We start from the raw sequence: 23231 nt of genomic DNA, 5'->3' as shown, positions 1-23231 counted from the left end.
TAGAGATGTTGTAATTATTAACTATAATAGCTTTCTAGCCGGACAGGATCATCAGGGTTGGTTTTTCCCTACTTTTTTAGGTGAGAATAAATAATATATAGATATAAGTATACTTCATTGTGGAAACTGATGATCATTTTCTGCCCGGATGAAGTAACCGTATAACCAAAAAATTCATTTTTTTCCCTCCACTGTAGGCTAGCGATTATTCACTGAAAGCCAACTATTGAATTATAGTTTTCTCACTGGTTGCACTTTAAACTTGGAACCTCTCTGAACCTTGCAGTCTGAACAGTCTGAATTCATCAATTCAGCAATTCCACTTAAACCTCTTTGCAAATTCCAGCCTGCCCTGTGTCAGAAAGGACTGGTACAGAAATGATCTAAATGTTTTCTTCATCTCCTTTTATTTTCAAATACCATGGAACTGTTGATCTCAGAGTGACTCTTTCATGATGCCTTTCATCCATTTGTTTATTTTCCAGTGTTAACACTAGGGGTGTAGATAAGCCATTCCTAAAAATAGATCCAGGCAAAGATCACTTGTCTTTCTTGCCACCAGTGTTTCCTTATTCTGTAAGAGTCACATGGTTTGATGTTTTTGAATTAATGAGCAGCCATTCTAGTTGATAGAAATGAGGTAAAGAGAATTTCATAGTTAATTGAACATCAGATGCCCCACTGAGTTTGTATATTTGAGGGTATGATTATTTATATGTGTTTGGAAAATTTATATGGGATAATAAGTTAACATTGAATCAGTCCTCACAGTGACCCTTCAAGGTAAGTTCTGTTATTATCCCCATTCTGTGGATGAGAAAATTGAGTATCAGAAAACTATAACTTGCCCAAAAGTGCACAACTAATAAGAGTACAAACCCTAGGTTGAAAAAACAAGGATTAAAATACCTATCTGTATGCACGTATAAATGTGTATACATGTGTATACAAATATACATGTACCACAGATAGACGGTTATTTTAGAGATGTTTCTGCAAGGGCTAAGACACATTACAAAACAGTTTCAATGTCCCCAGATATGATATCAGCATAAAGCAGAACTATATGTTTTGATTAATAATTTGCTTAGTGGGAGGGCAAGTTTGCTAAGAGAATCCTGTGTCATTCCAAGGAATTAAATGTCCCTTCCTTCAAGGTTTCAGGTGGAATAGTTAGGATGTATCATAAAATATTTGATTAAGTTTAGTTTTAGATATTTAAAAATAATTTTTTGCCTGAGTATTAGAAAGCTGTTGGCTTTTTTGTTTTAGAAAGGTCTTTATTCAAACTGAAGAGCAATTATCTTGCGTTAGTGGCTAGGTAAAAGGCTTTTAGACATTGGTGATTTCACGAAGTCTATTTTTAAAAAGTTGCTTTTAATATTCTTTGAATATAAATTTAAAGAAAATTTAGTGCAAAGGTGACTATTTTGAATTAGGCATATGTTGCTAATTTTTAAATCTAAGGTGGTATTCTGTACATTTTAACTGGATTAAGATTGGCTTGGAATTGAATACACTTTATTTTGTTAGAGTACACTGACAGAACGAACTTATAGGACTGAACTTATATGACCTCATGGTTTATTTTCTGTTGTCAGTTTACCAACCTTTGAAAGTTTGCTTTGGGAAAAATAAAAATTTCAGGAAATGAATAAACTATATACATGCATATTACCAATATTTTGGGGGACTAATGAAATCTTTTGGATCAGTTGGAGATTAAGCTGATTTATGAAATAATAAAGTTAACTAAGCTTGACACTAAAAAATAGTGTTAGAAACTAAACTCTTCCCTTAGAATTGTTGTCTATCATGCTGAGGATGGAAAAGGATGAGTCCATATACCTGGCTGAAATATGGTAGGATGAGAAAGTAAATGGTTGATTTCTGCTCATCACTCCCTACCATTTTTAGGAATGGGAGGAGGGTTCAGGGGGCCAGGAACAAATGTGGGGGTGATTTGAAAGTCACAGTAGCATTTTGGGTTTTGAAAAAAAATACACAAGAAGTTAGTAAACTGAGTACTGTATGCTTACTTAAATGAATGTAGTTCTCTCTGTGTGTGTGTGTCTTTGTGCGTTTTAACAGTTCTCTTTTGAATTGGTTTTTGGCAAAAAGAAGAAATACAATTTTGGATTGGTATGAATTACTTGGTTAGATTTGATATGAATAACTTGAAGGAATATTTATTTGACTGGGAGCCTGGAGACCTAGGTGGCTCTTGGCATTTGGGGACCTCAGTTTCTCCATAAAATGTGGGGGGTGGGGGGTGACAGAGGTGATGTCTAAGTTCCTTATGGTCCTGATATGAGCTGTTGTGGAATTGAAATTGCTGCAACCACAACCATACTCTTTCCAAACCGCTGCCATCTTATTTAAATGTATTACCCTAAGCACTATTAATTTTAGGAAAGAAATTTTACAGATATTAGTAATTCAGTTTTAATGGCTATTGTTAAGAATTCCTTAGGTGTTATAGAGAGCTCGGGAAATATATCACAGAAATGACAGAATCCAGCTTACATGATTACATTATAATCTTAGTATTATTGAAAGGAAAGAGTTTACCTGCTATGTAACTAATATTGGACAATGTTTGTTTTATTTTAAAATTAATCAGAATGGTTTTTACATTTGCTTAATGCAGATTTGGGTACATATAGTGAATTAAAATTAATGATAACATTTTTAGTTTGTTTTGTTGTCCAGTCTTAACATTCTCTTTTATCTAAGCTTGTGGAGCAAAAACAGATTTCAAATATGTGACTAGTCCTCTTAATAATTGATATGGCAAGGCAATGTACTTTGGAAATATTTTTTATATTGAAAAAGGGTATTTTTCTAGTTTTTTTTTTCTTTTTTGCTTGTTTAAAGCTCTCATTATATGAACTCAAATGACATGCCTCAAATCCTGTTTTCAGATAAAACTAAATGAATATACATTGACTAATAACTAACATGCTTATGGTTTCTAAATGTTTTACATTTATTAACTCATTTAATTTATCCAACAATCCTATGAGGTAAAAGTTATTATTACTATTCATATACAAGTCTTGGCTTTCAACCAATATACTACAGTGCCTCTTCACATAAACATAGTACAGGTGTATAGTGGGGAGGAGGGAACACCTCCCAGAAACAAGATGAGAGGAAAAATTTTATGGTTTGAATGATTGATGCATGATCATCAAAAGATGATTACAGATTTGAAAATGGAAAAGAATAGAAAATAATAGAATATACCTATCAACTTTAAAATGCTAAACTTAGATAATACTCAAGTCAAACAAATTTTCTTGTGTAGTTTTAGTATATACCAGGCACTGAACTAGGTGCTTTCACATGTTCGATTTTATTGTCCCAATTTCAAAATGAAGAAACAAGGTCAATATTCATGTGACTAAAGGCATGATTTGACCCTTATATTAAGGAGAAAAAAATCCTCCTTGTCCTGCCAAACACATCCTGGAATTCCAATGTCTAAACCAAATAATACATTGGAGCACTTGCCAGTAATTTTATTTGACTACAGCACCTCTTTGGAGGGGTGCCTAGATCTTCTGTCCTTACAGGAAAGTAAAGGAGAAATGTGTAGCATATATTCTGATAGTCTCTTCAGCTCAGTTATGCTCACACCTCCATTAGGTAAAAACCAGGAAGTAGGCAAAAAAATAAAAAGGAAGAGAGTGGACAGAATCTTTCACAAAGACCATCCTAAAACTTAATAGGGAGACATTTTAGGATTTAGAGCCCATTTGCTCTTACTTTAGACGCAGTCACCATGGATTTGTTGAGTTGCCTTAACCAGTCAAATAATTCATGTCACTTTAATAACTCTGCTTATGTTGTCAGTTTATTGATCCTTCAAATTATATATAGCATCTTGTATTTGAAAACAGTTACTGCATTGCTTCAGTTCTGAAAGTCATGGTGAATTATTACAATTGTCTTAACTGTAACCTTGTTACACTTTTTGTTTTTTAATAATAGTCCCAGGAGGGATCTTTGTATGGGAAACGTTTTCTTTGACTTTGTATTTATTTATATTAGAAGAACGGAGATTAATTTCTTCACAATAAAGTATGGGTTGGATGGTTTTGGCTCCAGCAGAACTGAAATATTGGAAAAACGTTGGGAAAGCATACCAGCTATATTATGCCTTTTTGTAGAAAGCCTTTGAACTAGGTTTAATTGCTTTTCTGATGGAATCAAAACTTGGGCGGGGTAGAGTTTTTTGATTACTTTTTGTTGTCTTCACAGAAGCCATGGAATATGATCAACACATTGTTCCACATCTTTCAGGAAAAACCTATTTATAGCAAGCTTAGTGAGCGTGGTTGTTGATAGTTGCAACTAGAAGGATGCTCTTAGTTCATGGGTTTATGCTTTTGAGAATAATCCTTGTTGTATTCATGAGAAAGAAGTGGAAAAGTAATCTTAAAGTTAATGTATGCCTAGTGTAAATTTTATAGCCTATATTTATTTTTTTATGACTTTATCTTGCTATAAGAAAAATTAGCTTGAAGATCCATTATCACATTTTTTCAGCACTACATTGTATCTCAGTTTTTGGTTCCATCACAAATAAGGTAATGTGTATAATGCATTTCTCTTTAAGGCAGGGAGCCCATAACATGAGTATTTGTTTTAATTATTTTCTTTTTTTAAAAAATATTTTATTTATTTATTTGACAGACAGAGATCACAAGTAGGAAGAGAAGCAGGCAGAGAGAGAGGAGGAAGCAAGCTCCCCACTGAGCAGAGATCTTGGTGCGGGGCTCCATTCCAGGACCCTGGGATCATGACCTGAGCTGAAGGCAGAGGCTTTAACGCACTGAGCCACCCAGGCGCCCCTGTTTTAATATTTTCTGACAAACTCATTTTATATTTAATTGTACAAAGAAAATTCCTCTTGCAGAGATTAAAGTGTATTTTTACCATGATAAATCTATGGCAATATGTAATTTTTTTACTTCAAATTTAGTATAGTTTCTCATCACATTTTATATTATTGAAACAAAAGGAGTTCTACTTTCAGGTTTTCAGAAAATTCTTAGTAGGTAGAATAATAAAAATGTTATTTTTAATCAGTTTCTGAAGGTGAGACTTAAATAATTACTGAGATAGGCTATTTTATGAGGCCAAACATGTAGTAGAATGAAGCATAACCTCTGGATCCAAGTAGACTTGAGTTTGACTCTGCACTCTAATTAGCTGTGTGACCTTGAACAAATTGCTTAAGTTCAGGAAGAAAACCTCATCAACGTTTTAATACCCAGTAGTGAAGGCTTTTTGTGAGTACCTTAAGGGCCATAGTAGATAGCTTAATTTTTTTTTAAATTTAAAATATGGCTCTCTAAAATTTGTAAAATAATGAAATTAATTACAAATACAGTATTTTTGAACAGTCCTTTGTATTGCTTATCTTATTATACATGCTTTACTTCTTAGAGTATTCCTTTTGAATAAACTAGATGCAGCTTAAGACAGATAAAACATTTAGCCAAATTATCAGTTTTCTTGAGAAGTTTTATAATCATATATATCTAAACTTTCATTAGTATTGGCAGACCACATCATTCAATATTTTGAAAGATTTTGCCTATGGTTATTTTAAGAAATTTAGAACATTTGATTTAGAACATTTGATTGTTTTTGCATTCTCCTTACATTAAAGGAGACTATTTCAAAGGAGAATTTGTGATTTTTTTTTTTTTTTGGATAAGAGATAGGAAAGGGTACCATATATTTGAATTGAGTATATTTTATCTTTATTCCTGGATTTCAGTTTTGTTTTTTATATTTTAATTAACTTATTTAGTACATTATTTATTAAACACCTCCTATGTTATGGACTAGGGACAAGGCTAGATATCTCATAAAAGTTGTTTTGGTTTGATTTATAATGTATTTCTGACCTGTGCTAACCCCTGAATGATACTAAACATACTTTTTTCTCATTATAAACAAATTAGCAACTGATAGTTTTGTGTCATTTTAATCCAGGAGCTGTTACAAACTTTAAGACAAATTAACAGATCCCACTTAAGGTATAACAAAAACAATGTGGTATTTTCAAATATTTTATTAATGGTCACATTTATAAATGTATTACTTGTACACTTATATGCAGCATGTGCTTATTTAAGTTTTGTGGCAAAATGGTAACACAAAAGGCAAACTTTAACCTATGGGAGTGGAGTTCGGGCTCATTACATGTCAAGGAAGAAACTCCATCAGCCACTCACAGGCCCTCTCTCATGTTTGCAAACTGAATTATTAAAGTTCAAAGTCTTAAGCTGTTCAAGTACTTTTCATATTGTAGAGTATTTAGGTTGGGCAATTTTTGTTTGCTGAGTATTTACCAGAAATATCCTAATCATTATTTTTTTATACATCCAAACTAAATTATAGTTAATCCTCCAGGATTATACATTCTAAAGCCATATTTATATTTAAATATTATATAACATACTTTTAATAGTAGTCCTTCCAGGTGTTTTTGAGGGATGCATATAGTGCTAGTCAGTGAAGTAGTTGTCATCTTAATCTGTAAGAACCTTAAAAAAAAAAGTCAGCATAAGAATATTGCTGTTCAGAAAAATCTCCTAATTGTAGTATGGAAGTCAGATCTGGGTTCCAAATATGGTCCTCCACTTACTAACTATAAGACCTGGGGCAAGCAACCTTCCTGATCCTTCATTTTCTCCTTTGTTTTGACTGGTTATCAAATAGAAATATTAATTAAAAATCTTGAAAATAGCACATATTCTTAAAATACAAAATGTGAAATATGGTATAATTTGTGTGTGTTAATTTGAGCTTAATTTTAAAGAAGAATTTCATAAATCAAACTATGATTCCTTAAAATAAATTCATTGTACGTAAATAATAGCGGGAATCAAGCTAGATGATGTCCTTATTTTCTTGAACACTGCTAAAAAATTTAGTGACCAACCGTTTTTCGTTTTTTGTTTTTTTTTTCTTCTTTTTCTTTATATTTCCTGTCTCTATTTTGGTAAAGTGTTTAACCTCATGTCTTTTACATTTTTTATTAGGGAAAAATTTAAGCATATTCAATAATAGACAAAATAGTATAAAACCCCCCATGTGCATGTCATCTGGCTTCAGTAATGACCGACTCCTGGACCAACTCCTCTGTCTTCTTCCTAACCTTCTCCCCTTGCATGTTATTTTCAAGCAGTTCCCAGATACTATATCATTCCAATGTAAGTGCTTTAGTATGTGTCTCTAAAAGATTAGGAGTCTTCCCCCCCCCCCCGCCCCCCGTAAAAACAACTACAAAGAAATTTCCTAGTGGTTTTTAAGAAAAGATAGTGAGAAACTGAAGCAAGGCCCACATTTCTGTTGCACTTGCTCAGCTTGTTTCCCCATTCAAGCTGGTACTAATCTCTAAGGAAATCGCTGCTGGCCTCATCTCCTCCCTTCTGGGCAGAGAAGTATGCTGGTGGTCACATGGCCATAAAAAAAATAAGGGAGGGGTGAGAGATCCATCAAAAGCGACAAAACATTAATTGGTGGCTGAAAATTTGGGAGGAGATTCTCCAGTTTTCCTTTCTCCAGCTTATTCTTACCTTTTTAGCCCCATTTGGACTCCCAGGGACTTGTGGGAAGGTTCTCTGAAAGGAGAGTGATTAAGACAGGACTGGGAGCTCTTTGGTTGTGTTTTTGTTTGTTTGTCTGCTTTTATTTTTAATGAGGAATTTCGAGGTTTGGGGCCTTTTGCTGGCCTTTGCACTGCATCAAATTTTTTCACCTCTTGCTCACTTTCAATCTACAAATGTTTGATACTTTCAGTGGACCATATGCTGGCAACACATGACCAAGGCAAGCATGCTCCTTCTCCTTGTGATGTGTATAGTCTGGTGACCTCTTTGTACCTGAGTGTTTAGAAGTGCCTTCTATTCGGGGAAACTCTGGAGAGCTAAGGATATGGAGGGTGGGAATTATGAGAGCCCAGAAAGGCTCTTTTTTCCTATAGGCTGCTTTTTGACTTTGGTCTCGGGCTCGCAAGAGAGATTTCATTGATTACAGGACACAAGCAAGAAGCCTCAGTTTAGAAATAAAGATTGTGCTTTTGGGTGACCATTTTCTTTGCTGATTCTTGACCCTGATCAGGCCCAGCAGACATGGAGCAGAGGAACTCTAAAAGCCAGTAAGCAGCCAAAGATGGAAGAAGGGTCAGAAGGGTCTAAATGACTTCATTCTTTAGGGTTGAGTGTTAGTAATATTTAAGTATTTTCCTGAAACTAGTGACTTCTTGGCCCTGAGTAGCTTATTAATATTTTTTCTATTTCATTTTCCTATGAAAACAGGCTACAGGAAATAGCACAGAACAGCTGAATTATTCAGATATAACAATATCTAATTTAATATGTTAATTTTAGGCTCTTTTGCCATTTCACCAGAGAGAAGGGGCAGAAGGAATGTTTATTGAATGGGTCTGCTAACTGCTGCACATTTTGTGCAATCTGTCAGATACCTTATCTCATTACTCCTCACCAGCTTTATAAGGTCTCCTCATTTTGTTGATGAAACCAAGGTTCAGAGATGCTGTGGTGTCAAGATCACTTGTCTAGTAAGTGGTAATTTAAACTCAGGTCTTGGAATAGAGTAGTTTTTTATTTTTGTTTTGTTTTGTTTTTTTAGAGAGAGAGCATGAGAGTCCATGTTGGGGAGGACAGAGGGAGAGGGTTGTATTCATTTATTCTACTGGGTGTAAGAGCTTTATGTGGGGCTTGATCTCATGACTGTGAGATCATAACCTGAGCTGTTATCAAGAGTTGGATGCTTAACCAACTGAGCCACCCAGGTATCCTTTAGAATAGAATAGATTTTAATTATTTCTTTCTGCCAGGCAAGGTGAGAATCTACACACAGTCAAGAGAAGAAGTAGTCTGTTGATCCAGGAACTGACTGATCAAGTCTGGAATGGCAGTTTGTTTTTTAAATTCAGTTAAGTGGTGATAAGAAATGTTTACCATTTTAAGGATTTCTCATGCTCAAAATGAGTATGGTTTATTTAATAAAGGTGGAATTAAAGAAAGTTTCCTCAGAGGCTTTCTGAAGAGATCTGATTCATCGGTTCACATGGGAGCAAATGGACTTGTTGCTTCAATCACGGTAATACACCAAAGACATTAATTTTTTAGTTATAGTTTTTTATAGGGAGCATTTGGTAGCCTGTAAGATTCTGCCTTCACTATTAAGCCATCATAATGAGAAAGTACTGACTGAAGGTGATTAGTGTAGATGATTACCTCTTTGACTTTAACCTCTGACCCTCATTCTCAACATTCAGGTTCTCTGCATAGTGAAGGATGTCATACCTGCCAGGTGTTTGTTTATACATTGAAATTTCTAGGTCCTAATGAGGCTTATGAAATGAGCCACTTTTCTGAGCTTCTGCTGTGAGGTCAGACTCCTCCACTTACTATATGACTTTGAGAGTTATTAACTTCTCATAGCATTATTTGCCTAAAATGGGGATGATACTTATATACACTTTACGTGATGGTTGTGAGGAATGAATGTATGTAAATCGTACATAATTCATATAAGATGCCCAACATGGAACCAGGAAGAACATGTTAGCCACTCTTTAATAATGGTGGTGTTGATGATGATGGACTACAGCGTGCTACACCTATGCTACAGTCTGTGGCTATGGAGAGATGATGTGAGTGGTGCTTACAGCCTGCCGGGGGGATAGCTATAAGGGAACTTGTTAACATCCTATGGAATGGCATTATGCTAGTGGGGTGGAGGAAAAGGGACTTGGGCCTGCACTGGGATGTAAGGGTCATCTGGAAGTGGAATCATGAAGGTTGACTATGTAGTCAGTTTTTGTTGCCTGTGGGCTTAAATGTTTAATCCAAGAAGAACATTTATATTTTGGCAAATCTCAGATTAAAACTCCCATAGTACCTTTGATTAATTATGGGCTCACTGGCACTTCAAACTTCCTGTTTATTTTGGCAGCTGACATACTGGCTTTCCTTTCAAACCAAAATATTTTCTTTTCCCTTCTTCATTAGGGAAACTTTAAGCCAAGAAGAGAAACCTCATCGGCTGATACAGATACATAGTTGTCTGGGAAATGACAATCATAGTAGTGTCTGTCTATATTATAGGGAGAGAGTGAGTAAAGGGAGTAGCTGACTTTTGGCTTTGGTTCTTAATAACGTGGTTACATTCAGTTAAGTACTTTTTGTGTTTTAGACCCAGTCTAGTGATGCAAAAACATACTAACTCAAATATAAAAAGACAAGACCAGTAATAGAATGGTCATGGTGGTTGATCTGTTGAAATTGAACTTGATTGTAATATTTTTCCAAGTTAGGCATCTCAGAGCTTGGAGAAGGCTTTTTTTGGGGGGGTCTTTTTCAGGGGGTCTAAGAGCAAAGGCTGCCTCTTCATGCAGATACCTTAAAATGGTTGATGTAGAATATTTAAACTTGACTGTATCATGGCCAGTCTGCTACAAGTCACAATGCAACGTATCTAAGGAAGTTAACCTGTTGAATATAATTGCTTAACTCAGTGCTTCTCAAAGTGTGGTCCCTGTCATCACTTAGAAACTTATTAGAAGTGTGAATTCTTGGACCCTACCCAGAACTACCGATTGAGACACTTTATGGGTAATCTGTGATTTGACAAGATCTCCAGATGATTCTGATATGCTCCCAAGTATGAGAAACACTGGCTTAGAGTAGCCATCTGAGTGTCTTTAAAAAAAAAAAAAAGCCACGAATGATGATTTTGGTTTGTGGTATAATTGCAGTGTAGTTGTTCTTCCTGTTGGTAATAGACCAACAGGTTCACGTGCTTATTTTGGCTACTTCTAGAATGTTATGCAAAGTCATGTCATCAGTTATTTGCTGATGCAAGTCTTCCTATTTTGCCATGGCAGTCAGGATTACTCAGGTGTAAATTAAAAGGATGGGTCCTGATTTTTGAAATACTTATTTGTTTTATAAGAACATTATTTTTTTTTCCCAACTTTGATTTTTATATTGATTTGTATGGTTTTTCCTTTGGAAATTGTCCTGTAGAGATGACAGAAACCAAAGCCAACCAGTTACTAACATACAAGTCAATATATTAAATACAACAATTAAGATTACAAAATAAAATGAGGTCTAAGTATGGTAATCAAGTTTGTTTTGCTGAGCCTTGAAGATAATTGGTGCTCTTCTATTTTCATTCATGATTAATAAGCTCACATGTTGTAGAGTCAGAAGGTCTAGGTTCAAATTCTGCCTCTGCACTTACTTTGCATTGATAGAGTTGTCTAATCACTCTCAACCTCCATTTCTTCATCTGTGAAATGGGATAACTGCTGAACATACCTAATTGTGTAGGATTTTTGTGAAGAATTAATAAGATCCCACATGGAAAGCATTAGATCTTGATAAGGGTCAGCTGCTGTTATTATGATGATTATTACTGTTTCTACCACTTCTACTTCTGTGGTTAGCAGTAGATAACCAAGAGAGGCATCTGTGGTAGTTTTCTAATTTGCGTACCACATCTCTTTGTCACCTCAATGGGAAGAAGGAAGATAAGGCTTCTTATCTTTTTAGTACCTCTGATATTATTCCTGTATTATTCTTATACATACATTTTGTTCTTCTTTTGATTTATTGAGAAATACTTGAGTGCCTCCTGTTTGCTGGGCACTTGCCAGCATGTTCCTGCTTCCGGAACCTTTACAGCAGAATGTCTTATTCATTCAAATGTATGCCTTAATTAGTGTGGTCCTTTGACTCCCATGATCATTACGTTATCCAAGGAATTATCGCCTGCTTTGGAGGGAGACTTAGGCTTGAATCCTGACTAAGCTGCTGAACTATGCAGTAGCCTGTCTGTGCAGTAATTACAGAATTTTTCTTGGTCTTAGTTTTAATCATTAAAACAGGAATAATGCCATCTAACTTATAAAGAGGTATTAAGACAGAATTAATAAAGTACCTAAAATAATGTCAGATTTCTTAGTAGATGCTCAATAAAAGGTAGTTCTCTTTTTCTACCTTTTCTCCCTTTACGTTGCCAAGAGAAACTGGCTGGTGGTGGGCTGAAGCAAATTTGGTTGCTGGTGTTTTTTGTTTCACGGTAGATTCTTTGCCCTATTATCTTAAATCAGGACATCCCACATCAACCGTTTTAAGTAAATTTTTTTTTATTAAAAATCTTGTTATTTTGCATTGTGTATAGCGTAAGAAGATGCAGCAAATGTCCTAAGTTGCTAAGGGTTCATTTTCTTATTAACATTATTGATCCTCACCTGTTTGTGGGCACAAAGGGCACAAAGTGATGAGTTTTCATTAGCTATTCTCCTTTATGCTTTGCTTCCTGCCATACTCATCACCATAATTTAAGCCAAATCTTGGGAGAGCACAAGCTAAGGATGTTGGAAAGCTAGAATACAAATATATTTTGGACTTAGGAAAAGGACATTAGAGGTCTAATAAAACTCTTTCCTTTTTCAGATCAGTAAAGAGGTCTAGAAGATGAAAGGGTCCAAGCTCACATGACACACCAGTAGTGGAGTTGGGGCTTCCTAGTGTCTAATGCTCATTCTTCTGATTGACGCTGATATTCATATTTTGGTTATCAGCTCATAGTCAATCAAGAAGAGTTTTCACTTAGCAGGGTTTCTATTTTATAGTTAGTTTACTTTCTGGGAAATGGATCCAAGAAAATAGATAAGTGGTTATGATATTTGGCCCAATTAGCAATCAAAAGGGTAAAATCAAAGAATGAAATGGAAACCAAAGCCCTCTTGATTTGATACTTTATCGGGTAAGAAAACCAACATTGTTTGTGCTACTGTTCTTATTCCTTGGGTTTATTTGTTTGGATCTACTTCACCTACTTCCTGATGGCATACTTACATTCTAGATTTTTGTTTTTGTTTTTAATTCGGGGTTAAAAGTAGATGGAGAAGATCAGTGAGAGGATAGTGAGAAGGATAACTTTAGACCCTCTCTGAGAATAGAATGTTTACTTGACCAAATATGTGGCTTTTGAACTCTTTGAATTGCAAAAGAATCATAAGAAGTAAAATGTTATACAAATGTAGTCATTTATAATAATTATAATAAGATTGGACTGTGGGAAAGAATACAGATTAGGCAAGGGTTGGCAAGAATGTGGTAACTGTGCCACTGGGTCCTGTACCTTGCACTTAAATCATTAGCAATCTGTCCAGACACTGTTCCCTTCTGAATCCATACCGAGCCTAAAAATCCTTCCTAACACATTGCATCTGAGGGGCGATACCAGTTGATGAGAGTTTGTATATTGGTGTTTATTTGTCACCCTTGTATTAAATCATGACAAAGTGTAAAAAGGATAGAGGGTTTGTTTTTAATCCCATAAAGCATTACTTGAAAATTTAAAAATTTCATTAAGGATTTTAATTTTAATGTATTCCACCAATTAGAAGTCAGGGGTTATCTTACAAAAAATCTTCTGTTTCAGGCAGTATGTGATAGCTGGGGAGGAGGTAACGAAGTTGCTTTGCTAAAATTCCAGTACATTTAGAAATGTACAGGTAAAAAAGTAATTTCTTTCTTTAATGGACACAGCTGTCATAAACCAAAACATACTGTGGATGTGTATGTCTTTATCAGCTGCTTCTCTTCAGTGTTCTTGTTATTTAGTGATTGGCAAAATATAAGTTCTGGAAATTCACAAGGTTGCTTAATGCTTTAGTTGCATTAAAAAAAAAAAAAAAGCTGAGTACCCCCTACCCCACTACCCATTATAGTTATTTTGGCAGAAGAAAACCTACAACTCTACGGCAGGAAAGGGAAAATGTAAAAACAAACCTTAAAGAAGCAGAAGGAAAGAAACGTTTTAAACATTTAAAAATTACTTGAAGGAATTCATTTATTCATTGCTTTAGCAAACACGTGTGCCTTCTACCTGTCAGGTCCTGTGTGAGGCACAGTGTTACAGAAATGTAGGACAAGGCTTCTCAACCTGTGTCATCTCTTGGCACACCTAGAAAACATAATACTGAAGCAGAAATCATCTGCTAGAGAGTTCCTGCCCTAGCTGTCAGTCCTGTGGGCTTAGGAAATGGATATCTTGGCATATTGTCACCCTTTGGATTTGTATACACTGAGAACATTTGATGTAAGACATAACTTCCTACTCTTGGGAAACTGGCTAAAGATATAAGCAAGTTACTAGATACTGAGAATTATTGCCTCCAAGATAGGTTTTGTACTGGAGATAGTAGAGACAGTGGCTGGTGGGGTTATGGGTGTGGTTCATAGATTTCAGAACAGAGGACAAATCTAGTAACTGTAGAATGAGATAGTGGAATTTTAAATTAACTTCTTTCTCAGATTTTGCCTCAAATCCACTTTGCTTCCAAAAGAATATGCAATACAAGTTTTGAGTTAATTCAGTGCATAAGATGAAGAAGGATAAGAAAAACAGAACAGTGTTTTCCTTTTTGTGAACATTAACCTTTAAAAATTCTGATTCTGACCACGTGTCCTCCTGCTTCTCTATTGACCATGTTGAGTAGATGAAGATGATGAGGAAAGAATCAAGAAAAAAAAAATGGGAAAGATGTTCTGGAGGGAGTCATACCAGTTCAGAGCAGAATAGCATGTTAAGGCACCTGCTCCCCATCCCCATCTTCATCCTCTCCATACCACCTCTGCCCCAGGAAAAATCCTGTAATACTCTCTTTTAATTATTGGATTATATCCAAATATAACTATCTTTGGACTCCTAAAGTTGCAGAGGTGAAAAAAAAAATCTGGTATCCTATAACAATTCATTCAGTGAACACTCTGATTATCTGCACGGTATGGTGGGGTCAGGAGACGTGATCCCTGTTTCATGGGATAAGACAAATAGTGTTATTGAAGGACAGAAGAGAAATGTCAGGTTGATCACAAAGTGCTCTCCAGTGGAGAGCGTGCTCTATCAGCCTCAAGGCTCTAGAAATTAGCTAGGAAAGAGGGAATGTGAGATTCAACAAGTTTAAAAAAAAGGGGTGGGGGATAAAATCAGGTGAACTTTTTTAAAAAGCTGGGGCTTTAAGTTAAAAAATAATATAAAAGAAAGCTGAAAAGGAGATTATAGAATTCTGCTTGTCCAGTTCCTGTGGAAGCCCGTTTTTCTTTCATATTCTTGTGGTTGTATCCATGTGTGTACCAGTTTTATTCTTCAGGTGGGTCAGGAATCTGTATTACTGCTTCCTTTCAGAGTTTAATTTTAAAATGTTATCATCTATTTCTCACTTATCAGGCCACACTTTAATTTTAGTTATTATTGGTACTTTTCCTCCGGAAGAATGCCAGAGCAGTTGGGTCGTTGTATATTTTAAGATTCCTCACCCACTTTTGAAATGCATTTTGTTAAGCCAGGGTTTAGATCAACATGTTGACACTCTGTCTTCCCTTTAATTTTAATGGCCACAAAATCAAGACTGCTTTGCCACTTAGTGGTCTTACAGACCTTGGATAACTATTTTCACACTTTGGTTTATGAGAAAATACAGCTATTTTGAATAACTGTTCTGAATATTGCCATTCGGTAGCAGTATCTGCTGAATGTCAGCAAAGTTCATAACTGCTGTAACAAGTTTGGAAACTTTTGCCATGTTACTGCAATCTTAAGTGGCAGACAAAGGTTATAAATTTTATTTTACATTTGTTTCATGTTGTTGGCTATATGGAAATTGGTTTTAGTTGCTTCTGCTTTGTTAGTAAAAATAATGCTTTTATTGAAATAATTATTAGAAATCGGATCACTCTTTGCTGAGCCCTGGTTACGTTTGTGGTTTTTTTTTTTTAAGTGTTAAAAAATAAAATGCAAGAATAAATGAAACAAGACTGGATCAGAAGGGAGACAAACCATTAGAGACTCTTAATCTCATAAAACAAACTGAGGGTTCCCCGGGAGAGGTGGGTAGGGAGAGGGAGGTGGGGTTATGGACATTGGGGAAGGTATGTGCTATGGTGAGTGCTGTGAAGTGTGTAAACCTGGCGATTCACAGACCTGTACCCCTGGGGCTAATAATACATTACATATAATGTAATAAAATAAAAAAATAAAATATTTAAAAAAAAATAAAATGCAGTAATAATGTACCTCATACACAGAGGGAGTAAAATTGCCCCTTTTGATCTGTGTCCCATTGAATGCAGCTTATTATTATCTCCTTTTGTAATTAAAAGCTATTGTAAAAGTGACTTGTGGCTGTTTGTGTTTACAGGATCGCCCCAGAACGTTTGATATGCACTCACTGGAGAGTTCACTCATTGACATTATGAGAGCTGAAAATGATTCCATTAAAGGTAATTTAAAAAATCTATTTGATTTTTAGTGAAGTAGATAAAATGTTGTATTATTTATATATTCTCATGAACAGTATGGCAAATATTATGGATTCATACTTTGTATGTAGTCAGTTCCATCAATTTCATACATGTACCTCTCATTAAAAACTCAGACATATTTGATGGGCATCACTGTATGCCCATCAAAATACCAATTAAGAGAACTACAAGAGTACTGATTGCTAAGGGTGGGCAGTTAATGGGAAAGACATGAACCATATACCTCATTTTTTCAATATCTGAGGCAAAAAAGAATGCTCAGTGCCTCAAACCTCTTATGTCTCTCCACCCATGACAGTGACTATACACCCATAAGAGTTCAAATGTTGATAGAGTTTTGGTCTAGTTTCACATTTTTAAAAAAATGGCCAGTAGTTTCAAAGTTGAGATGAACTTGTGTGCTTGAAATATTTTCTGTGGATCATGTTAAGAAAAAATAGTGCTATTTCTACTTGGATTCTGGTCTCAATTCTAATACTAACTAGCTGTGTTATCTTGAATAAGACATTCATTTTGACTAGGCCTCAATTTCTTTCCTCTGTCTCTCTCTCTCTTTTTTTTTTTTTTTTTTTTAAGATTTTACTTATTTATTTTGAGTGAGAGAGAGAGTACAGGTGAACACACGTGCAGGGAGGGGCAGACAGAGAGGGAAAAGCAGACTCCACGCTGAGATCCCAGGACCCTGAGGTCAAGACCAGGGTGGAAGGCAGATGCTTAACCTACTGAGCCACCCAGGCCCCAAGGCCTCAGTTTCTGATCTTTATAATTACTATTGCAGTAAGGGACTTATAATGGGGAGCTTTAAAAATAAAATATGGAGGGGCACCTTGGTGGCTCAGTGGGTTAAGCCTCTGCCTTGGGCTCAGGTCATGATCTCGGTGTCCTGGGATTGAGCCCTGCATTGGGCTCTCCAGTCAGCGGGAAGTCTGTTTCACCCTCTCTCTCTGCCTACTTGTGATCTTTGTCTGTCAAATAAATAAATAAAATCTTCTTAAAAAAAAAAATATAGATGTGTAGGCCATATTCCTATGTGGGGTAGGGCTTGCATGTTCGTTTTTAATGTCTCATGTGCTTGGGTAACCAGGATTGAGAATTACCAGAGGAGGTATTCTTTAAGGGCCTTTCTGGCTCTGATTTTGTGAAAACTACCGCACAGAATAAAATATTTTTCTGCACAAAAATCTTTTAATTAGAAAGGAGATTTCTTTTTTCTTTGCTTGTTTTTGTAAAGAAATTTGGAATGTTTGATGTATTTGGTCATCCCACTTGTTTATTTGTTCATTCATTTGTTCATTCATTCATTTGGTGTTTATGATCCTGCTTTGTGCCAGACATAGCTTTGCACTGGGGTCAAAGGTAGCAAAACAGCCAGTACTTTAAATGGCCTGGTTTTCCTTTGAGTTTGGTTTATTACATTACTAATGGAGTGAAACTTTTAAGTGTTTTTCAACGGACCAACAATGGTAAATTTTTTAATGAGGGGAGCTGTTTGAAGTTTGGAGAGATGAAAAATAACATATGATAAAAGTATGCATCCAGCTGTTGAGATAACTTTGAAATAAAAGTATTTTGAAGATCCTTACTGAATTCCTCATGGAATTCTGATGGGTGACTTTAATCCGAATACACAATCTGGTTCTGAGGAAAGATGATCTCTCATTCAGAGTGGGCTTTATTTTTGCCATTTCTTAGTACTCTGACTTTGAGTGGTATCTCAGCCTCTTTCACCCTTCTTTTTGTATTTTCATCAGAAAAGTGAGGAGAATGTAAGGCCCTTTCTAGCACCAGAAAAACTGTACACTCTTAAAAAGTAGCTAAAGGAGAAATTTGAATATGGTCTGTGCATTGATTGTACCAGTGTCAGTTTCCTGGTTTGTACTATAGTTATGTAAGATGTCACCACTTGAAGACAGGGGGGTAAGGGGTATATAGGATCTCTCTGTACTGTTTTTTTGCAACTTGCTTTGAACCTGCAATTATTTCAAAATTAAAAGCTAAGTACTGAAAAAATAGTTAAAGGTAAAGGACATTTGTTTATTAATGTATTAGATGCCTTCAGCAACTTTCTTTCTTTTCTTTTTTTTTTCCTTTTCTTTTCTTTTCTTTCTTTCTTTCTTTCTTTCTTGGAAAGCCTCTTATGTACTTGATACTACAGATAATAAATAATTAGAACTCATTTTCATGATAAGTGCCTATTTCTTTTTATTTCATGATATTTTGTTTGTTTTATTTCATGATAAGGGCCTTTCAGAGAAAACAGTTTACAAGCTGTAGCAGATATAAACTATCTATTATGTATTGCTTCTAAGAAGCAAGCCTCTACCTAGTACTTAGGTTAGATGTAAGAGTTGCACACATTATTCTAATAAAATTAACAGTAGCATTTCCTTGATTTATCAGATATAGCCAGGACATATCACAGGTTTATTTCTGTTTCTTCTCGTAGTTTGCTAAATCATTATGTAAAGTTCTGCTTTATTCTGTATTCCCTTTTTAATTTCTTCTACCAACTTTTACTTAAATTAAGTTTCTTTAAGCTGATTCAGTAAGGATAATGAAAAGTTAAGTCTGATGACAGAAAACATTAAATCTGATTGGCCTAGTCTGGGAACATAAAAGTTTTGTAAAATACTTATTTATAAAAGGAAGTGTGGCAGAGTGAAAAGGCCATGGGTTTTGGAGTCAGATAGATCTGGTTTTAAATTGCCATTCTGCCACTACAGTTTGTGGTGGTTGTGAGGATTAAATGGTACGATGTATTTGTGAAATGCAGCATACCGCATTTCATAGAAAACACTCAGTAAATGGTATGGATTATTACTAAGTATCTATTAAGTCTATTTTTATGCTTATCAAATGAGAAAGTCAGTTTCGATGTAAGTTTAAGTGCCAGAGTCACTTAAGTATATTAACCGACTGAGCCTCTCAGGCGCCCGAAAGTAACTTAAGTGTATTAAATGAACTCTGTCCCTTTTTTCTTCAAAGAGCAGTAAAGAATTCATAGGTGAGTTCATGATCCTAAAATACCAAATTATAGTTATGCGTATTTTTTTTGTAAACCACAGTGATGAACTTTATCACTGTAGGCTGTCACTACCAAAATGTAGTTTGGCATAAGGGAATACTTCATTTCTGGTCAAATTCTTCTTTTGATTGAGATAGCTATGGAAAAGCTGTGCTTGGTTTTAACAGTGATTCTATTGTGAGATTTTGTTTAAAGGTGATAACAAAAGCTGAATATCTTAAAAACAACAACTTGTTATCCTTTTAAAATAAGTATATAAAACTTGCCAATCCATTTTGAAAATAAAAACCCCTCCATATGCTCTGCTACCTTAGAAATGGAGGAAATAGAAAACGGACATATTTTCTGTGAGACTAGTAGAATATAATATGCCTCTCACAAAAAAAGAAAAAACTATAAGTATTCAATTAAAAATTAATTTTAGAACTGTTTTTTAAAAAGGCCCATCATTGGGAGGCAAATTTTATATTTGGGTTTATTTTATATTAAAAAAATTTCATAAAGTATATTACAAATGACCTCTTACTTTTATCCTTCTTTTGCAGTTCCTCATAGAAATGTGATGTTATATGTGTTCAAATAATAAAGCCAAGAGTTGATACAGGAACTACATGTCTTATCAATCCTGATACAGCTGTATTATTTATTTAAGTTTAAAATACAAACCGAAAACTGAATTTTGTTCTTCCTTATGGGCAAAAAAACAAAAACAAAAACAATTAAAAAACACTGCCTTCCTATAGTGCAGTTTAAAATTATATTTTTGCAGTCAACAGACAAAATGCTTAATATACCTAGGGACCCTCAAATATAGCTTTTGAGTTTCTTTATGAATGTGTTATTGATTCCAACTGGCTTTGAAAACCTTTCTTTTTTTTTATCATTTTAATCAATGTGGAAAAGGAGTATCTGGGTTTCATTTCATGATTTATATTACTATTGCTTCCTGTTTAAATAGTTTCTTGAAGAATTTTAAGGCTACTATAATTTTCTCCATATACAGGGGATTAGCTCTTTGGGAGGAAAAGTATCCTCCCCCTACCTTATCTCCATGTTTTTTCTCTGATCAGCTGGCATGTCTGTATGTTATTTTTATCCCCGAAATTGTATATTGCCTTCTCCATAACCAATGCCGGTAACAGTCCACAGAAGCTCTTCCCCCGAGACTGATTTCATTTCTTTACTGCACACCCAGTCTCATAAGCTAAGAGCCTAAGCTATAGACAGAGTTGGATTTTTGATATCCCAGGTGGCAGCTTGCTCATTGCTGCAAAATTATTAGGCTTATCAAGTATTACCTGGACAGAAGAATCTTCTACTATTATAGGTATACCTACTATTACAGGTAGTCAGCTGATCATTTGGGGAATATTATATCTTACAGTTATTTGTGCCTTTGCTTACCTGTGAAATTGGTACTTACTGTTTAGAAATGGAGCAGCTGGAAATAACATGAAAACCACATGCAAGTACATCTGTTTTCAGCCTTCTGAAGTATAGGTTGGACACAGTGGAATAAAGATTCATGAAATGGTATTATATTCAGTGTATAGGAGGAAAGACCTTGGAAAATTAAGGAGCCTTTTTTTTTTCTTTTCTGTGTGGGAAGGAAATAAAAGACTACAGACATAAACCAAGAAGTAGCACTTATGGAGTTGAAGCAGCGGGAGACCACACTGGAATAAAGAGGGGAAAAAAAAAAACAAACAGTTCTTGAAAATTATCAGATGTCCGATGGAGTAGAATAATCTGGGATTTCATCCTGGTTGGGTTGGGTATTTTAAATCCAATATATGAAAACAATTTCGTATCTAGTTTGCTTCATTTCACTAGAACACCAAATGAGACAGCAAAATTGAGAGAAAAAAGGCCATTTGTAAGTTGTCAAAACATTATAATTGTTCTTCAGATATTAATTAACTAAATTATGAGTCAGAATGTCATTTTTCCTCAGAATATTGTGAAATTGGAATCTTTTTCTCTTCATATTGTAATAGGATGTATCTTGCTTTCATCTTTTGGAAGAGGGAACTCAACATATCTACCCCATCCCCCTGAGTTTCAGGCATTTAAATACTTGATTTGAATGTAAGCAATAATGGTTGCATTCAGAAATGCAAGTAGTTTCAAGTGCCAGTCTTTTGCATATCCCATGGTGCCCAAGAAACCTATTGCATATGGAGAGTAAGTAGTGGGAGTATGTTGTACAGTTAGACATTACTGCCACACTTGTTTCATGCATTCATTTAATACAAATTTATTTTAAGAGCTGGATCTACTCCAAAGATACTATGTATTTAATTTCTGACTGCTGAAGGTATTGCGACCTTGCGTTATAATATTTTTGATATATACGTTTTTCCTTTTTTACTCACATTAAATTTGGGGGCCCTTCCCCCACTAGTTTTCATTGCTGTGGATTTGTTTGAAACAAATGCTTAAATGAGTAGGCAAGTGATGATTCCATCTGTGCCTCTTTTCTTTGTTGCTAAGCAAAAGAATTTATAATGATCTCTCTAGAAGAAAATCATGAAACTCTGTTGAAAGTTTAGTACACAAAGCCTGTTTCATTTATTCTGTATAAGATTTTTTTTTTTAATGTCACTATAAGAGAATGACCATTGGGATAATTTAAATTCCTTATCTTTACAGTAGGGTGAGGAGAAAGTTCTACTTAAAAAAAGATAAGGTAAAAAATAACCAGGAAACCTTAAATTTTCCTTTAAAAGAATTTTTAAAATATTTCTATATTCCAGATTGCAGGCACGCAATTCTCTGTTTAAAGAGCAGATGTTGCAGACTGATACAGATGTTTTAGAACATTTATCGCATACCGACTTTATGTAGACCAAGATAGCTCCAAAAACTTTGGATGAGAGTTGCTGAAAATAGGACTAACTTTAATACCATTGTCATAGATTTGAATTTTGGAGTAAATAAAAATATAAAAACAAAAGGAGCTCTTACTAAAAGAAGTTTCATTGCTGTAATATTAAAATGATTTATTTCAATTGGTGGTGAGGGTTATTATTTCTTAAAGTATTTAACCTTTTCCTAGTTGAATCAGTTTGCCTCTGGCAATTTGAGAAAAGACTGCTATGCACTACTCTGCACCCCAGTCCTCCATCACCTTTATACAGGACCAGATGGACATTTTCCTTTAAGGGACATGTAATGGAGCAGGATACAAAGTATCATAAAGAAGAAATGGGTAATGGAAAACAGCTAATTTTACTTGTGATTCTCTCTCTCTTTTTTTTTTTTTTTAAGATTTTATTTATTTATTTGACAGAGAGAGAGATCACAAGTAGGCAGAGAAGCAGGCAGAGAGAGGGAAGCAAGCTTTCTGCTGAGCAGAGAGCCTGATGCAGGGCTTGATCCTATGACCTCGAGATCATGACCTGAGCGGAAGGCAGAGGCTTAACCCACTGAGCCACCCAGGCACCCCTTACTTGTGATTCTTAATCAAATTCCACCTTCCAAGTAAATTACCATTACTTGAAGTCAGATGTCTTCTGGTGAATTGGGGGATCTTTAAATATTACCCTTTCTGAGAATCCGCCAAGCTCTGAAAGCCCTGCTGGAGCCTTCCTGAACTCGGCTGGTTCCTTCTAGCTCTGTTTGGATGATACCAAGTAACTCAAAGCAGCATAGCAGGGGAGTGGGAGAGGCCTCCGTAGAGTAGACAGTTGCCTTATTTCTAGAAGCTTCATGAGTAATAGAGTAAGGTACATAACAAAGAAGACAGTTAAAACTCGGCTACCGTGAACTTCTTGTGTGGCTGTTTAGAAATGAAGCGGTTTCTACTC

At 35.2% G+C, this 23231-nt stretch overlaps 1 protein-coding gene and 1 long non-coding RNA gene across 6 annotated transcripts in view; one reads left to right on the top strand and one right to left on the bottom strand.

Annotated features, from left to right (window-relative positions):
• The window catches only part of CPEB4 (cytoplasmic polyadenylation element binding protein 4), a 62818-nt gene that overhangs the window by 2813 nt on the left and 36774 nt on the right, over window positions 1-23231 (top strand). For all 4 annotated transcript variants that reach the window (XM_032336997.1, XM_032336996.1, XM_032336994.1 and 1 more), the window contains exon 2: window positions 16274-16355. In XM_032336997.1, the coding sequence (XP_032192888.1) occupies window positions 16274-16355 (82 nt within the window). The remainder of the gene's footprint in view (window positions 1-16273; window positions 16356-23231) is intronic.
• On the bottom strand, window positions 396-23018 carry LOC116586698. Of its 2 annotated transcripts, XR_004284112.1 has the most exons (4): window positions 22915-23018; window positions 20846-21098; window positions 6482-6566; window positions 396-622 (listed from the first exon to the last, which is right to left on the bottom strand). It is a non-coding gene; the product is annotated as an uncharacterized LOC116586698 (long non-coding RNA). The 2 variants fall into 2 exon arrangements; XR_004284111.1 differs by lacking the exon at window positions 22915-23018 and having other exon boundaries at window positions 20846-21198.

The sequence above is a fragment of the Mustela erminea genome, chromosome 3 (genome assembly GCF_009829155.1).
Source record: "Mustela erminea isolate mMusErm1 chromosome 3, mMusErm1.Pri, whole genome shotgun sequence".
In the NCBI taxonomy this organism is placed as follows: domain Eukaryota; kingdom Metazoa; phylum Chordata; class Mammalia; order Carnivora; family Mustelidae; genus Mustela; species Mustela erminea.
This window is presented reverse-complemented; position numbering and strand designations above follow the sequence as displayed.